The sequence below is a fragment of the Nesoenas mayeri genome (genome assembly GCF_963082525.1).
Source record: "Nesoenas mayeri genome assembly, chromosome: Z".
Lineage (NCBI taxonomy): Eukaryota > Metazoa > Chordata > Aves > Columbiformes > Columbidae > Nesoenas > Nesoenas mayeri.
In genome coordinates, this window is record NC_137542.1 from 77,274,283 (window position 1) to 77,287,739 (window position 13,457).

Below are 13,457 nucleotides of genomic sequence, written 5' to 3' on the forward strand. Positions count from 1 at the left end.
GCTGTACCATCCAGCATAAAGCTCTTAGCATCAAAGTCTTCCTGCCCTTAACGTGCAAGAAGAGTGAAGAAATACTTCTTTTCACGTTTGGCTTTTTAAATCTATTCTTATGTAGAAATTTGCTACATTCATGCACTGGCCTATAAAAAAATCCATCAGAAATTAAAGTACAACTATTGGTCAAGGGCAGCAGTTCTGTAATGTTTTGTTTCTTCGGTTCGGAAGAACTCACGAGCAACTAATTCTCCCGACATGGAAATACCATCATCGTTCTCCAAGGCGGGAGGGAGAGAGAGGTCAGGCTGTGTGCAGCACAAACTCTGCAACTCAATGCGCGGTCCTGATTGAAACCGCAGAATTCTTCCCGGGCTCGTGCTCTTTTCTTTATATCTCCAAACTTAATTGTGCGCTCACATTCAAGTTTTTGCATGCATAAATAATTGTGTGTGCAAATTTCGAACTGACTTTTCAAAACGTTTTTCCCTCGGAAGCAATACAAGTGTCAAGTTAAAAAAAAGGGATAAAAATCCAGGCGACAGATGCGAGCGGTAATGACGTAATGGATGCTAAGCAGCACGGAATAAGAAAAGGTGTCGGGCGGGGGACCCCCTGCGCTGACCCCCGTTGGAGACCCCCAGGGGAAGGACGGGGCAGGATGAACAGGGAGCCGCGCTTCTCCTCCGCACTCGCTCCAGGGCACGGCGCCGCTCGCCAGCCCCGATCCTTCCCGTTAATTAGAAAACAATTAAAGAGCAATTTAAACAAACTGCTTAAATAAGGGCAGAAGTAAGAGCGAAGGCACTTTTTGCCCAGCGTTAAGTGTTCTTCATGCGTTTGCAGGGAGTAAACACAAGTAATCATCGTTGTGCTGAAGCACAAGGTGTGCCCAGCTGGGGAGGGGAGCCAGGATGCTCTGGTGTGGGAGCCGGGATGCTCTGGACAGAGAGCCAGGATGCTCTGGCTGAGTTGCTGGGATGCCCCGGTGTGGGAGCCGGGATGCTCTGGTGTGGGAGCCATGATGCTCTAGTGTGGGAGCTGCGATGCTCTGACCATGGACCTGGGATGCCCTGGTGTGGGAGCCGGGATGCCCTGGTGCGGGACCTGGGATGCTCTGGTGTGGGAGCTGGGATGCTCTAGTGTGGGAGCTGGGATGCTCTGACCACGGACCTGGGATGCCCTGGTGTGGGAGTCAGGATGCTCCGGTGTGGGAGCCGGGATGCTCCGGTGTGGGATTGGAATGCTCCGGTGTGGGATTGGAATGCTCTGGTGTGGAAATCGGGATGCTCCGGTATGGGAGCCAGGGTGCTCCGGTGTGGGAGCTGGGATGCTGCAGTGTGGGAATCGAGATGCTGCGGTGTGGGAATCAGGATGCCGTGGCCAGGGAGCCGGGCTGCAGGGGGGGCTCAGAGGACAGGGACAGCGCAGCCCCCACCGCGCTGCTCGGCAGCGGCTCGGGCCGCACGGCACAGCTGCTCTGCTGGAAATAGCATTTCATCCCCACCGAAGTAACCGGCATCCCAGCCCGGAGGTGTCCAAAGAATGTGGAGAATCATTGAGAGCCGCAATCGAAATGACTGACTCCAGCTGTCTCGCGGAGCTCGGCGAGCGCCGCGCGTCGCCGCGCCAGAGCGGCTCCGTGTCTGCGGCCCCTGCGGGACCCACCGCGCGTGGGAGCGGAGGTGTGGGGGACAGCCCCGGTGGCCCCTTCTCCAGCTTCACTGCCCAAATCTTGGCCCGTGGGGTGGCCGTGGAGCTCCCACGGGCAGAGGAGCTGCCCACAGCCTCTCCTCGGCTCTGCTGACACCGCGATCCCCGAGCCCCTGCAAAGCCAAGCGCGGGCAGGGAAGAGCGGGCAGAACACCCTGCGGCACCCGCTGTCTCAGGGGTGGAGGTGCCTCGTACAGCCCAGCAAGAAAAATGGTTAATTAATATTCTCGCCACCTGTTCGAGGTAGTGGAGCAGGTGCCGAATTCAATCACAGGATCAAGTTTGAATGTTGAGGAATTAAAAAAAAAAGGCAATTTTAAAGACAGACTAGGGCTAACTTTGCTTGCCCGTTTTTCTATGCAATCAGGTGTAAAACTCATATTTAAGATTGGAAATTTACATATGCAGGAAGTCTGGTTTGGGGAAAAAGATTAGATATACTTACCCTGGATGGACTAGGATGTCCTGTATTCCCCCAGGACCCTGAGCTAGTTCTGTCTTCTACATCTAGGGACAAAAAAGTTCTTTAGGCTTTATTGCAATAATTCTTTCCTTTTGTATAGGCACTTTTAAATTAATGTTTCAAATTAATCTCCTGTTGCCTTTAATTAAGAATCAGGCACAGGGCTACTACGATGGTAGTGGCTTCTGACCCACCGCTTAAATTAACTCATTTAAATTCACAGCAGAAATGAACCGGACCCTCAGGATGCTGAGGGCTGAGCAGCAACGTGGCTCCAGCAGCGCCGCGTCTCAGCGCTTCACGACGTGATGCTCCGGAGCGGCCACGGGCCCATCCGCATCGCATCTCCAGCACAGACCCAGCTCTTGTCAAACAGGAAAAGCCAAGCCTGGCAAACCAGATGAAAGCTCGTGGTTCCTGGGAGGCGTGTTTGGGGGAAATCAACGCTCCCCGCACCGCCTCCTTCGGGCTGCGGCTCCAGAACCAGCATCTCAGGCAAGAGAAAAGCCCGTTCCTAAAGTGAAGCACAGAGATTTCTGTCCTGTTCTCTCTCATTTGGCAGAAAATTCCTGGCAGCCGTGGCGTGGGAGACCCTCCAGCACCATTCTGGGTGGTTTTACCTGCCTTCCCCTCCATCACTAGACTGCAACACCACATTTTCCTCCCCAAAACCAGGCTGTGAAGCCATTCTGCGCACGGACGCTCTCCACCTCTCACAGCTCCCAACGTTGCTTTGCTGATGCCGCTGTTTTTATCCCCCTTCCCCAAGTCTTTCCTTTGCTAAACGAGTTGGGAGACTCCAAGAGTTTCCCCTTGGCTGAAAACTGAACGTACAGGCAGCTCAGCCAGGCACCCGCACCTGGTTTAACGGGAGCTGTGAATAATGCCACTGAAATCACAGTTCACTCCGCTGTTAATTCAAATAAATGAGATCACTCACGCTCTACATTAAGCACATCCTTTAGTACATCGGTGGATCGGGCCGGACTGTTGAAATCCATTACCTTTTTTTGCTTAGAGTATTTTAAATCTCAGGAAATGTGGTTGACATTGATCTGTAACAGCATTATTGCATGTTTCAGTGCGATTTTCCACCTTACTCCTGTGTACCCACTGGCATCCTAATGAAATACGAATATTGCTCGCTTTTGCCATGCACAAACAGGAGCTTTCATTTAACTGGAGATATATATATATTTGGGGTCGGCAGGAGCTCCACGTGGCCCAGAATCCGACATGGGCATCGGCACTGGGATATACGGTACTGGGACCAAGTCTGCTTGACTTCCAAAATATATTAAAACAAAATAAACCACACACACAAAAAACAAAGCAATAAACCCCACACATTTGTATAGTTTAATACTTTGCCCCAATTGCAATTCCTGTTATCTCAATAACAGATGAACGTGTTAATAGCACAAGGCACTCTTAGGTAAATATTTAATTAAGCTCCAGAAAAGAGAAAGAAAATGTGTATCATTTACCTGACAGATCAGATCAAGCATTCTATTAGGTTAATTAGGCATATTTTTTAAAATCATTCGTGTTATGTAACAGGCAATTAACTATGTAGAGCCCCCATCCACTGCCTGCTAAAAACCAGTGGCTATTACCCCTTGACTTTGATGGGGACAATCCCACCCTCCAGCATCCCAGGTTCCAAACTGCACCTCTATATAACAACCTTCAGTTATTAATGTTTATAATGACCTTCCGTTATTAATGTACGTCTTTTTTACAAAGAGCCAGCTAACCCGAACCAATAGCTGTTGTCACCACCCCTCGCCCTGACCGTGGCCAGCGCGGGATGTCCGCGCCAACCGAGCTTTGCAGCCCGCTGTTCTGTACGTTAGGATTTATATGTTAAGAACGCAGTGCCGTGGTCTTGGGCACTCTAATGCGTCACCTACAATAGAGTTCAGAGCCGTGTGCGAGCAGTGACCCTGCTCTTGGACACAGAGCCCAAGGATGAGCCGAGACTAAGTGGGGCGAAAGCCCAGCCTAGGAGGGGGAAGCACGGCCCAGCGGGATGGACTCGGCTTTTGGGGACGCATTGGAGAAGACAGACGTTAAGGGTACCCAACACCATCCTGCACACCCAAATATCCCACAGTGGGTAGAGATAGCAGTCTAACCTCACAGAGCAACTCTCTAACACTTGTCTACACTCCCAAATTTCTACCCGCCTCCAATTGGGCTGAAACTCCCACGTAACGCTCAGGTTCTTCCACCAGAGCGAAAAGTTCCGGACTCCGATCAGAAAAGGCCGAGCGGTGGCTCTTGTGCCTTATCTTCGGGGGTCGCGTCTTAGCTTTCCACCAATTTTCTTTGTATTGAGACTTAAATGTGCAAACTACACTATATTACTCTGCAAAACATCAATGAGAAGGCTTAATTAAGTAACACTGACAGATAAATCCATTTCTTTCGCAGTAATCAAATCAAAGCAGGTTGACATAACACAGGAACTTAATACGGTTATTCCCTCGTAATTGGAAAAAGGCCCTTTACTTCTCATTAAAGCAATCTTCTGGGTATTGGCATAATAAGAAGGCTCAGGGCTTTAATACTGCCCTATAAAAGCCCCAAGATACAGACCCCTTAAGCAAACATGCCAGATTATCTAATTCCTCGATCACAGTGGAACATGTAGTTATTGTTTTAAACTACTAATTCTTTATCTCAGCTCCAGACAAAAAGAAGGAACTCGGTGTAAAGCAGGGAACACCAAGCCCTATAAAAACGTGAGCTCTAGCGCTTTCCAACAACCCCACCATCTTCAGCTGGGAAACGGAGAGCTTAGCGAGATGAAAAATGTTCTCAGACATCAAGAGTTGCAAAGAGCGAATAACCCCCCCGTTTCATCGCACGCGTGTGTTTTCTCGGCGGAAGCTGCGGTGCTGAGCAGATGGGCTCTTGTCTCTTCTCATATGGCTCACGCGGCTCCTCGTGGCGCGACCAGCGAGCCACCGACAGCCAAAAGCCACCGACTCCTGACCCTCCGACCAGCCCCACTCCAACCCGAGGGGAACAACCCGCACTAATTGCTACCTACCTCATCTCGCCCAGTTTACTAATAATTTAGCATGACAGATCTTGCGAGAAGCTTTGTAAGCTCCTAAACCTAATTCCGGAAATTTATTATGTGCCCTGTAAGTACCGCCACTTAGGTAATTAGGCCAGTGAAACCCTAATGACACCAAAGTCAATGCAAAATTCTCCAGGGACTTATTCTCAGAGCCTGGATTTATCCCAGAGTGCACAAACTCCAACACGTATGTAATTTTCTCCAGAATGTGGCTCCTGTAAATTAACCTCACTCCATCACGGGCATTAGAACGCGACATGACAAAAAGCAAATCAGCACGGACAGATGTGGTCAGTTTTGCAGAATATGACTCATGCGCAATTAATACAGCGGGATTTGAACAGCATAACTAAAGCCTCACTCAGCATCTCGGACGTTCCACCTACAAGTAAAACTGGTGCTTGAGCACTTTAAGCAAAGGACCTCAGCAAAGCAAATGCAACTGAATCTAGAAAAGATGTTCAGTCTGCAGCGTGAGTTTGGCTGGACTCAGATCGTATATCTCTGTGAATGGCCTGGGGAAATAAAGGCGGTGGTTCTGACACGCTGTGCGACTCTCAGCCCAGCTCCTGCTTTATTGAAGGGGCTTCGATGCAGCATCTGGAGGTGCCGTGTAAGGTGACGTGACCTTGGTCGTAATGCCCTGTTCAGGGTGCTCTGAACTCCCTTTGGGGAAGTCCCGTTCAACCACTTGAGGTGCTCCCAAACACACCTGACAATTCGAAAATCAGTCTGTTGGTTGGTTGTTTCACACACACACACAAACCCCCACCACCCAACAAGCAACACCAGGCTCCTCTTTGCCGGAGTCGTCCAAACAAATGCTTGGGAAATCATCCAAGCCTGTTGCAATACCACAGGGCGATAAACTAGATGAAGCTCCCACCACCTCCAATAATGAATACGGGCACATACGTGAAATCCTAAAATCACATGCTAGGAAATTACACTCTCATGCTTCACTCTGGTAAATGGTAACATGGGTATTGCTGCCGGTTTGCTCCTAGAAAGGCAGTTGGGTAAATAAAAAATAATCTTTAAAAAAGCTTCTGGTTCTCAGCATCGTTCTGAGCAGCATCTTGAGCAGTTTGATGAGAAAATCCTCCCCCAAGCTTTGCACAAAGCCCAGAGCACACTCCCAAGCTCTGGCCAAACCAGCACACTCATGGAAGTCAATAGAGAGGCATATACATATATATATATATATATATATATATATATATATATATATGTATTGTTTTCACCAGGTAAACTTCCTCGCTATGGAAAGACGGGTGAAATTCTTCTGCGGGAGTTTCCCATTTGATTTTAATTGGGACTAAAGCGTCATCTCTGGTGTTTGTGTTCCCTTGGTTGGGAATAACCACGATTTCATGTTTGACATGGCAATGCTGGGAGAAGCGGCGCAATGGCCATCACGGCATTGAACACATGTAGTAATGGTGGTGCTGAGCAAGCAGCCCGCACCGGGAAATCTGCCCTTTCTCTGCCCTCTTCACTGCAAGAAATACAGAACCACGGGCCTTTCGCTTCTTGTTAACACAGTGCTAGGCTGGATTCTTGTAAAGGATCTGCATAAACCACATATCAAGCCAATAATTCTTGAAGAACAGTCATTTCATGTGCGTAATTGCAAAATAATATTTACTGATATAATGATTTGTCTTTGTGGCTCTGAAATAGAACTGTGTTGCTGTAAGTCCAAAATAACATAACAAACTTGGAAAATATTTTAACATACAGGAGCATAAAAATACTTAAATTTATGACATTTTCAGATTTGAATTTTATCTTCAAGGAAAAAAGAACAAGTGGTTTATTAACCAATGAAGGTAAGTTTCTGTGGGATTTAACAGCCAAAATATCCTCAAATGAGAAGGAAAAGGACTAAGATCTCTACGTGAAACTGACTTTTGCACACACGCCAGCATCTCTCATTGGATCTCCTGTTGGGTCCAAAGTGCGAAGGATGGGGACAATCCTGGGCTCTGATCGTGATTATCACACTCAGACAAGCACAAGAACCAGGAACTCGGGCACTGCAGTTTCCCTTGGAGCTCCAAGGCACCTTAGGAATGGTCCAGCAGATCCTGCTCGCACAGACCGAGTCCAACACACCCACTCTGGGGACTGACATCTTTTCTGCTCTTTGCTTTTTCAAAAGAATTTCATGTTTTTTAAGAACTATGTTTTTTAAGAACTAAATAAAAAGCGAGCTCAACGAGAAAGGACAAAATCCAGAAGAAGGATAAAAGAGCAGCAGATCAAGGGAAGAACGAGCCGGTCAGCTCAAGGGCTGGCGTATTTAAATGCACACCCACTGATGTAAGATGTTTGAAGATTTCGCTCTAAATGTCATGTGGTAAGGAGGCACTGGAGAGGGAGGTGCTGTGGAGGAAGGGCAGGTGAAGGTGAGCGAGCAGAGAAGGAGCCAGGAGATGGGGACGAGGCCGGTGGCACAGACTGGGATGGGGCATGGACACCAGGGATGGAAACTGCGACTTGAGGTGGGAGACAAGACGGGGATTGGGGAGATGGAAGACATGGAAGATGATGAGAGAGGTGGGAGATGATGAGAGAAATGAGAGATCATGAGAGAGATGGGGGACAAGACTGGGACCGATGAGGAGGGACGTGGTTCAGCCCACGGGGTGGGACAACCCGCACCATGTCAACCCACAATCAACAGACCAATCACGAGTCCATTGTCCTTTCCCCGAGAGCCGTGCGGAGAAAGCACGGGTTCAAAATGGGGAATTCCTATTACTTCTTTGAGAAACAATTTCCTACGGGTTTGCTCAAGCGATTAGATGCAGAGCTTTAGGTGTTTTTCAGACCAGCTGCCAGATATATGCAATGCACTTCAATGGCTGCCGTTAAAGCTACACATAATTGGAAAATTCGTTTGAATCAGACTGTCATTTTACATTCTGCCCGAATTTCCAAGGTCTGTACAAATACCCACGGATGGTCGCCACTCGACAGCATTTGCCATAAACCACCAACAGTGTCAACAAATCTAAACGGTTCTCCATCTCGACATTGCTAACAAAGGATCGCGCTGTCCGGCCGCGGGTGAGGTCACAGACCCTCACATTGTCTCCAGGGCGTTACACAAGCTCTTCTCCAGCACACACACGGCACGGAGGCTGTGCCTGCATTTCACATGACTTTCACACATCCACTCCATCTGCCCAGCTCTGGCATTTAACCCGTTTCTAGCAGATCTGCTGGAAATACAAGCAGATAGTGAGAAAAAGTCTATGTTCTAGTTATATTGTCCTTTCCTGCTTATCGGGTTGATTCTGTTCTGGTTTTGGATAGTTGGGGGCAGGGAGTGCTGTGGGAAAAGGGTTTCCTGAGGAAAATGGCTCTTTTATTTACTTTAACATGAAAGGAGATGAAGTTTAGTAGGAAAGCGTCTGCTTCTCAGGACTCTTTGAGTTACAAAATGAACATGGTTTATAAACGGTGGTTATCTAATTAATTTACTGTATATTCATACATAGTCTATAGTAAAGTACTTCATTTTTACTTGAACCCAACAACCTAGAGCACTCCAGAGTTATAATTAACCGCACTTGCTCCAGGCAAACTGCGTATGTTCTACACCATGACCTAAAAATATGTAAGGGTAGATCTGCTTAAGCTCTCCTTGTGTAACACTTTATGAAGGTCTCGGTACGAGGCAAATGGACATTTCAGTTTCAAACGAGTCACCAAAGGCGATGGTGGAAACCTGGATGAGAAGCGACCTACGGCCAGGCCACTTGTGATGGGACAGCCAACCAGGAGACAATGGTGCGCTTGTCTTCTCTTACAAACGACAATGACCTCAACGATTCACTGCATGGCACCCCAAGCTTCTCTGCACAGACACTTGGACGCTCATCTCAGCTATCGAGCACCCAGAGCCAAAGGTCACCTTATTTTAACACTTTGTCCCCTTTCTGCGAAAACTCTTCTTTGAGCTTCTAAATAAATACATTTTCCAATGTTTGGGGTTTTTTTCCACCGGAAAATTTTTGCCATGAAATATTAATCCTAAGGTTTGTGTCCTCAGTACGAACTCCCTGCACAAGGATCCCAAATCTTTTTGGGAAGGCAGAAACACCAAGAGAAATGAGAGCAAAGAGCGCGTTGAGTTCCCATCCCTGGAGGTTGACCAGGAGGCTCTTGGGGACAGGGGCTGGGCTATGGTTGGACTCCATCATCCTAAAGGTCTTGTCTGACCCAAATGATTCTGGGAGTGCCCAGCAGCTCCTCGCTCTTTCTTCCCTTTTTCCTGCAGCTTATGGATGGATTGGATTTAACTCTTAATTAACAGAAATAATATACGAGGAGTTTGACTTACAAGAAGCACCCCTCTCACAAATTGCTAAAATAAGCTGAATAATGGTATGAAGCAGCATTTAATAATTTGCTCCCCAGTCCCACAGCGTTAGTAATCTCATTAAGAGCCGGCGGCAGCGCTGCGATATATCACAGCAATCTGGGGAGGGCACCGCGCTCCACGGGCGAGCAAAGAACAACCAGGTTATGCTCTGCTCCTCTGCCGTAAGGAGATTATCGTGTGGAATAAGCCAGCCCAGGAACTCAGAGCATCGTGTAGACAACAGCACCTTCAGCACGATACCTACCCTCATAAAAGCTATCTGCCCTGATCCAAAAAGAAAAAAATGCCAAGAAACGTGTTCTTCAACTTGATATCGGCAATTTAACTACACAACGTTAAATGTAAATACAGCAGAGACCCAACGCCTCCAGCAGAAACCAGGGGAAGAAGCGGGAAGACGAGCATTTTCAAAATGAGGTAATAAGTTTAGGTGCTGAAATAGCTCATTAAAAACTTAATCCAGGACCGTCTATAAACACCAGGGTCCTGGCACCTAAATAGAGCTGAACCAGGAGAGCCCAGCGTGGCGCTGGAGAGGGCACAGGCACCACGCACAGGGAACCCTGCAGGCTGGGCTGGCAAACCATCACCATTAAAAACAAAGTTGGTATTTGTTTTCACTCGCATGCGGTTGTGCTCTGAGCCCCCAGTCCTGCAGCAGCAGCCCTGCCCTGCCACAAAAAAATCAAGCATTACAAAAATGCAGACTTTATTTTCCACTTAGGAGCAGGAAATGAGTTCAGTGATGGGCTGGTTCCCTTTGAACGGGGAGCGCATCTGCTGGAGCTGTTCCTGTCTACACCGCGCTGTTCTCTAAACCAGATTTGCTGCAGACCACAGCAGCAGCTGCTTCTGGGCCTCTCCGGCCACCACACGACTGGTTCGTTCCCAATATTTATGCTTCTTGGAAACACGAGGATTAGCGGGGAATGTGCAACTGGAAAAAATTGAGGTAAAAAAGCAAAAAAGAAAACAAGAGCCCAAAGGCAACCTGCGCAAATCCAGTTCATCCCATTCCAGTGCAGGGAATAACAGCTCCTGTCCTGATTGCAAACCTTGCGCAGCTGCTGAAAGGGAAATCAAACTAAACAGAAGAAAAACAGCTAATGAAAGTAAAGGACATTTCCTGCTAAACTTGTAATCTTGGGAGAGCAGCGCTTTAATTTAAGCCTATTTTAAAATGACTTCATCTATATGAAAATTACATTAAAACTGCCCTAGATGTATTTGCATTTAAAGCGTATTATGACAGCCCTTAGCAAACAGTTTCTATTTACCGGACACTTGCTGTCGTAAGACAATCCATATGTTTCTGGGCAGAGAGTATCAACTGGCAAGGGAAAAAATCTACTAGAAATCCACTGTAGAGAAGTTCTAAGTGATCTATTCCAGTTGAATTTAGGAGGGAGAAAGGGCCTGGGGCAGCCCAGCCGTGTCATCAACGCCCCACATTTCCCATTTGGGTTGCAATTCTGCAATTCTCCACAACCCCAAAACCCTATTATTTGTGAGCCCCAATTATTTCAGTGTGACAGCTAAAAGAGCTCCTCGATACAATCTCATATTAAAAGGCCTGTTCATTCTCATAGTTACACACAGGCATTTAGCAAAGCGCACGTTCAGCAGCTCAAGCTCTGCTCAAACCACCCATAAAGCACTATTGAGAGACCACTGCCACATGGATGCTCTGAGGGTGCCGAAGGACAATGTGTTCGCGCTCAACACCCTCCTGAGATTATTTGTAATATTATAATGCCACTAAAACCAGAAATCTCAATTTTTCTCTTCAGATTCATATTTCCAAACCTTCCATGAATGCTTTTTAGGCTTCCCTTGACCCACCTGTTCTGAAGCCGCTCAAGCCCCCATATGAAAAGCCACAGAGATCCAGTAAGACTTGCTAATAAAACAGGTTTCAAGCACTCAACTCAAAGAAGATGGAACAAAAGCATTGCAATGTTGGTCAAGAACAGTCTTTTCTATCTTTTATCTGATATCTTAATGTACATTGTACATAGAAAGTATTAAATATCAGGACATCCACAAAAGTGGATGTTTAAAGGCTTTAAACGTCAGTCCCGTGATGTGAGAGCCGCATTTTGAGCATTTCCTGCACCGTCAGAACACGTGGGGTCAGTTCTAAGGCAACGTGCTGTTGAACTCACCAGCACGTCCCCCAGTTCAACTGGAACACTTGGCTAATGGAAAACAAAATGCACCTGCAATCATATGGCCTCTTAAAGAAAGGATAAATAAGTATGTATATATATACACATATATCAACTGAGCACGTTTCAGGAGAAAAAAAAAAGAAGATGAGCAAATGACTACATGTCATGGCTTTTTCACCATTTAATATTTACCTAAGGAAAAGTCTATTTGTCTTCAACGGTGCCACAAACTACTGATGGTGTATTTGGATCAGGGCATTAGGTAGCAAAAGTAAATGTTTTCTTCTTATTCCAAGCTGTGTAACATCAAGTGCGTATTCCACCCTGGATTTTGCTCAGGTTCTTTGGACAGGAAACTTCCCTCATGACACCCGAAAATGAACATAACGCACTGGAAACGTCCAGACAGGGAACAGCACAACAGGTTATGATGACAACTGAATTGTAACGCTTCGAGCGCCTCCTGACTAATTCTGCATTGTAATAGAAAAGCTTTAAAAAAAAGAAAGGATGACATCCACATGAACGCCAAATTAATTCATTATGATCAGTGCTACCACAATGAACGCCAAATTAACTCGTCACCATAGGACACGCAAAGCCCTGGCCACGCGTTATACGGGCTGACGGAAAAGAACAGGACGCCCGTGCTCGGCAGATACAGGACACACGACCTTCCCTGCACATGGTGTCCATCCGTCCATCCATCCATCCATCCATCCATGCTGGGCACGTTGTCCTGGTCCTAACCACCATGGGCTGCCCTCCTCTGCTCATCAAAGCTCCTTGATGCTTCTCCAGGGCTTAACTCCCTAAGGACAGCGGTGGTTGGGAAGCAAAGCCTGGGGAGCGAGGGCTCTGAACCCCCAAGGCTCTGCATCCCCCATTTTCCAGCCTGGCCACAAGAAACACAGCGGGCTCTGACTCCCACTGCTGCCGAGAAAACCACCATTCCTTTGCAGAAACTCATTACAAGAAAAATAAGTGTAAAAACACCCTGGAAGGGCAGGATGGAAACTGCCGAGTGTCTCATCCTCCTTGCTCACCCCTTTGGTGAACATTCGGGAACGCGGGGGCTCCCATGGCGAAAGATGCCAAAAGCAGCAGCTTTGGCGCATTGTTGGAAATCCTCTGTCTTTAGATCATCATTCAAGTCATATAATAAATTATAAGGACTATTGGAGATTGCTGCTGAGATTTAACCCTCGGGAAGAGCCCAAGCCTTTCTGAAGGGTGTGTTTAGCCAATTCTGTATGGGTCATTCAAAAAGAAATCATGCTTAAAGGTATCCTTCGAAATGAAGTTAGGGCATTTAGAACCGCAGAGGTGTGCAGGTGAACAAGTGATGTCCCTCCACTGGGCCATGTCCCACTGGAATATGTTACGCCACTCCCATGAAGTATTTTTTCCCGTTACATACCTTAACGGTACTGAGGGAAAAACAACCACGGGCTCAAGAGCTGGAAACTTTACACCCACCACATCTAGATCGGAGCTCCTGCCTCTCTCCCAGCTACTGAATTTGTTAATAGAAGCGTTTGCCAGCAGAATTTGGGGGAGAATTTCCATCCTTCCTCTTCCGCTCTCCCTTTGTAGCACTTTGCCAAGCCAGAGAGCAGGAATGCAGGC

The 13,457-nt window shown here is 47.3% G+C and overlaps 1 protein-coding gene across 1 annotated transcript in view; it reads right to left on the reverse strand.

The window, feature by feature from the left end:
* TCF4 (transcription factor 4) overlaps positions 1-13,457 on the reverse strand; it is a gene marked incomplete at its 5' end in the record, with an annotated part of 165,992 nt that overhangs the window by 113,029 nt on the left and 39,506 nt on the right. The window contains one exon of the mRNA XM_080362853.1: positions 2,153-2,214. Within this exon, the coding sequence (XP_080218979.1) occupies positions 2,153-2,214 (62 nt within the window). The remainder of the gene's footprint in view (positions 1-2,152; positions 2,215-13,457) is intronic.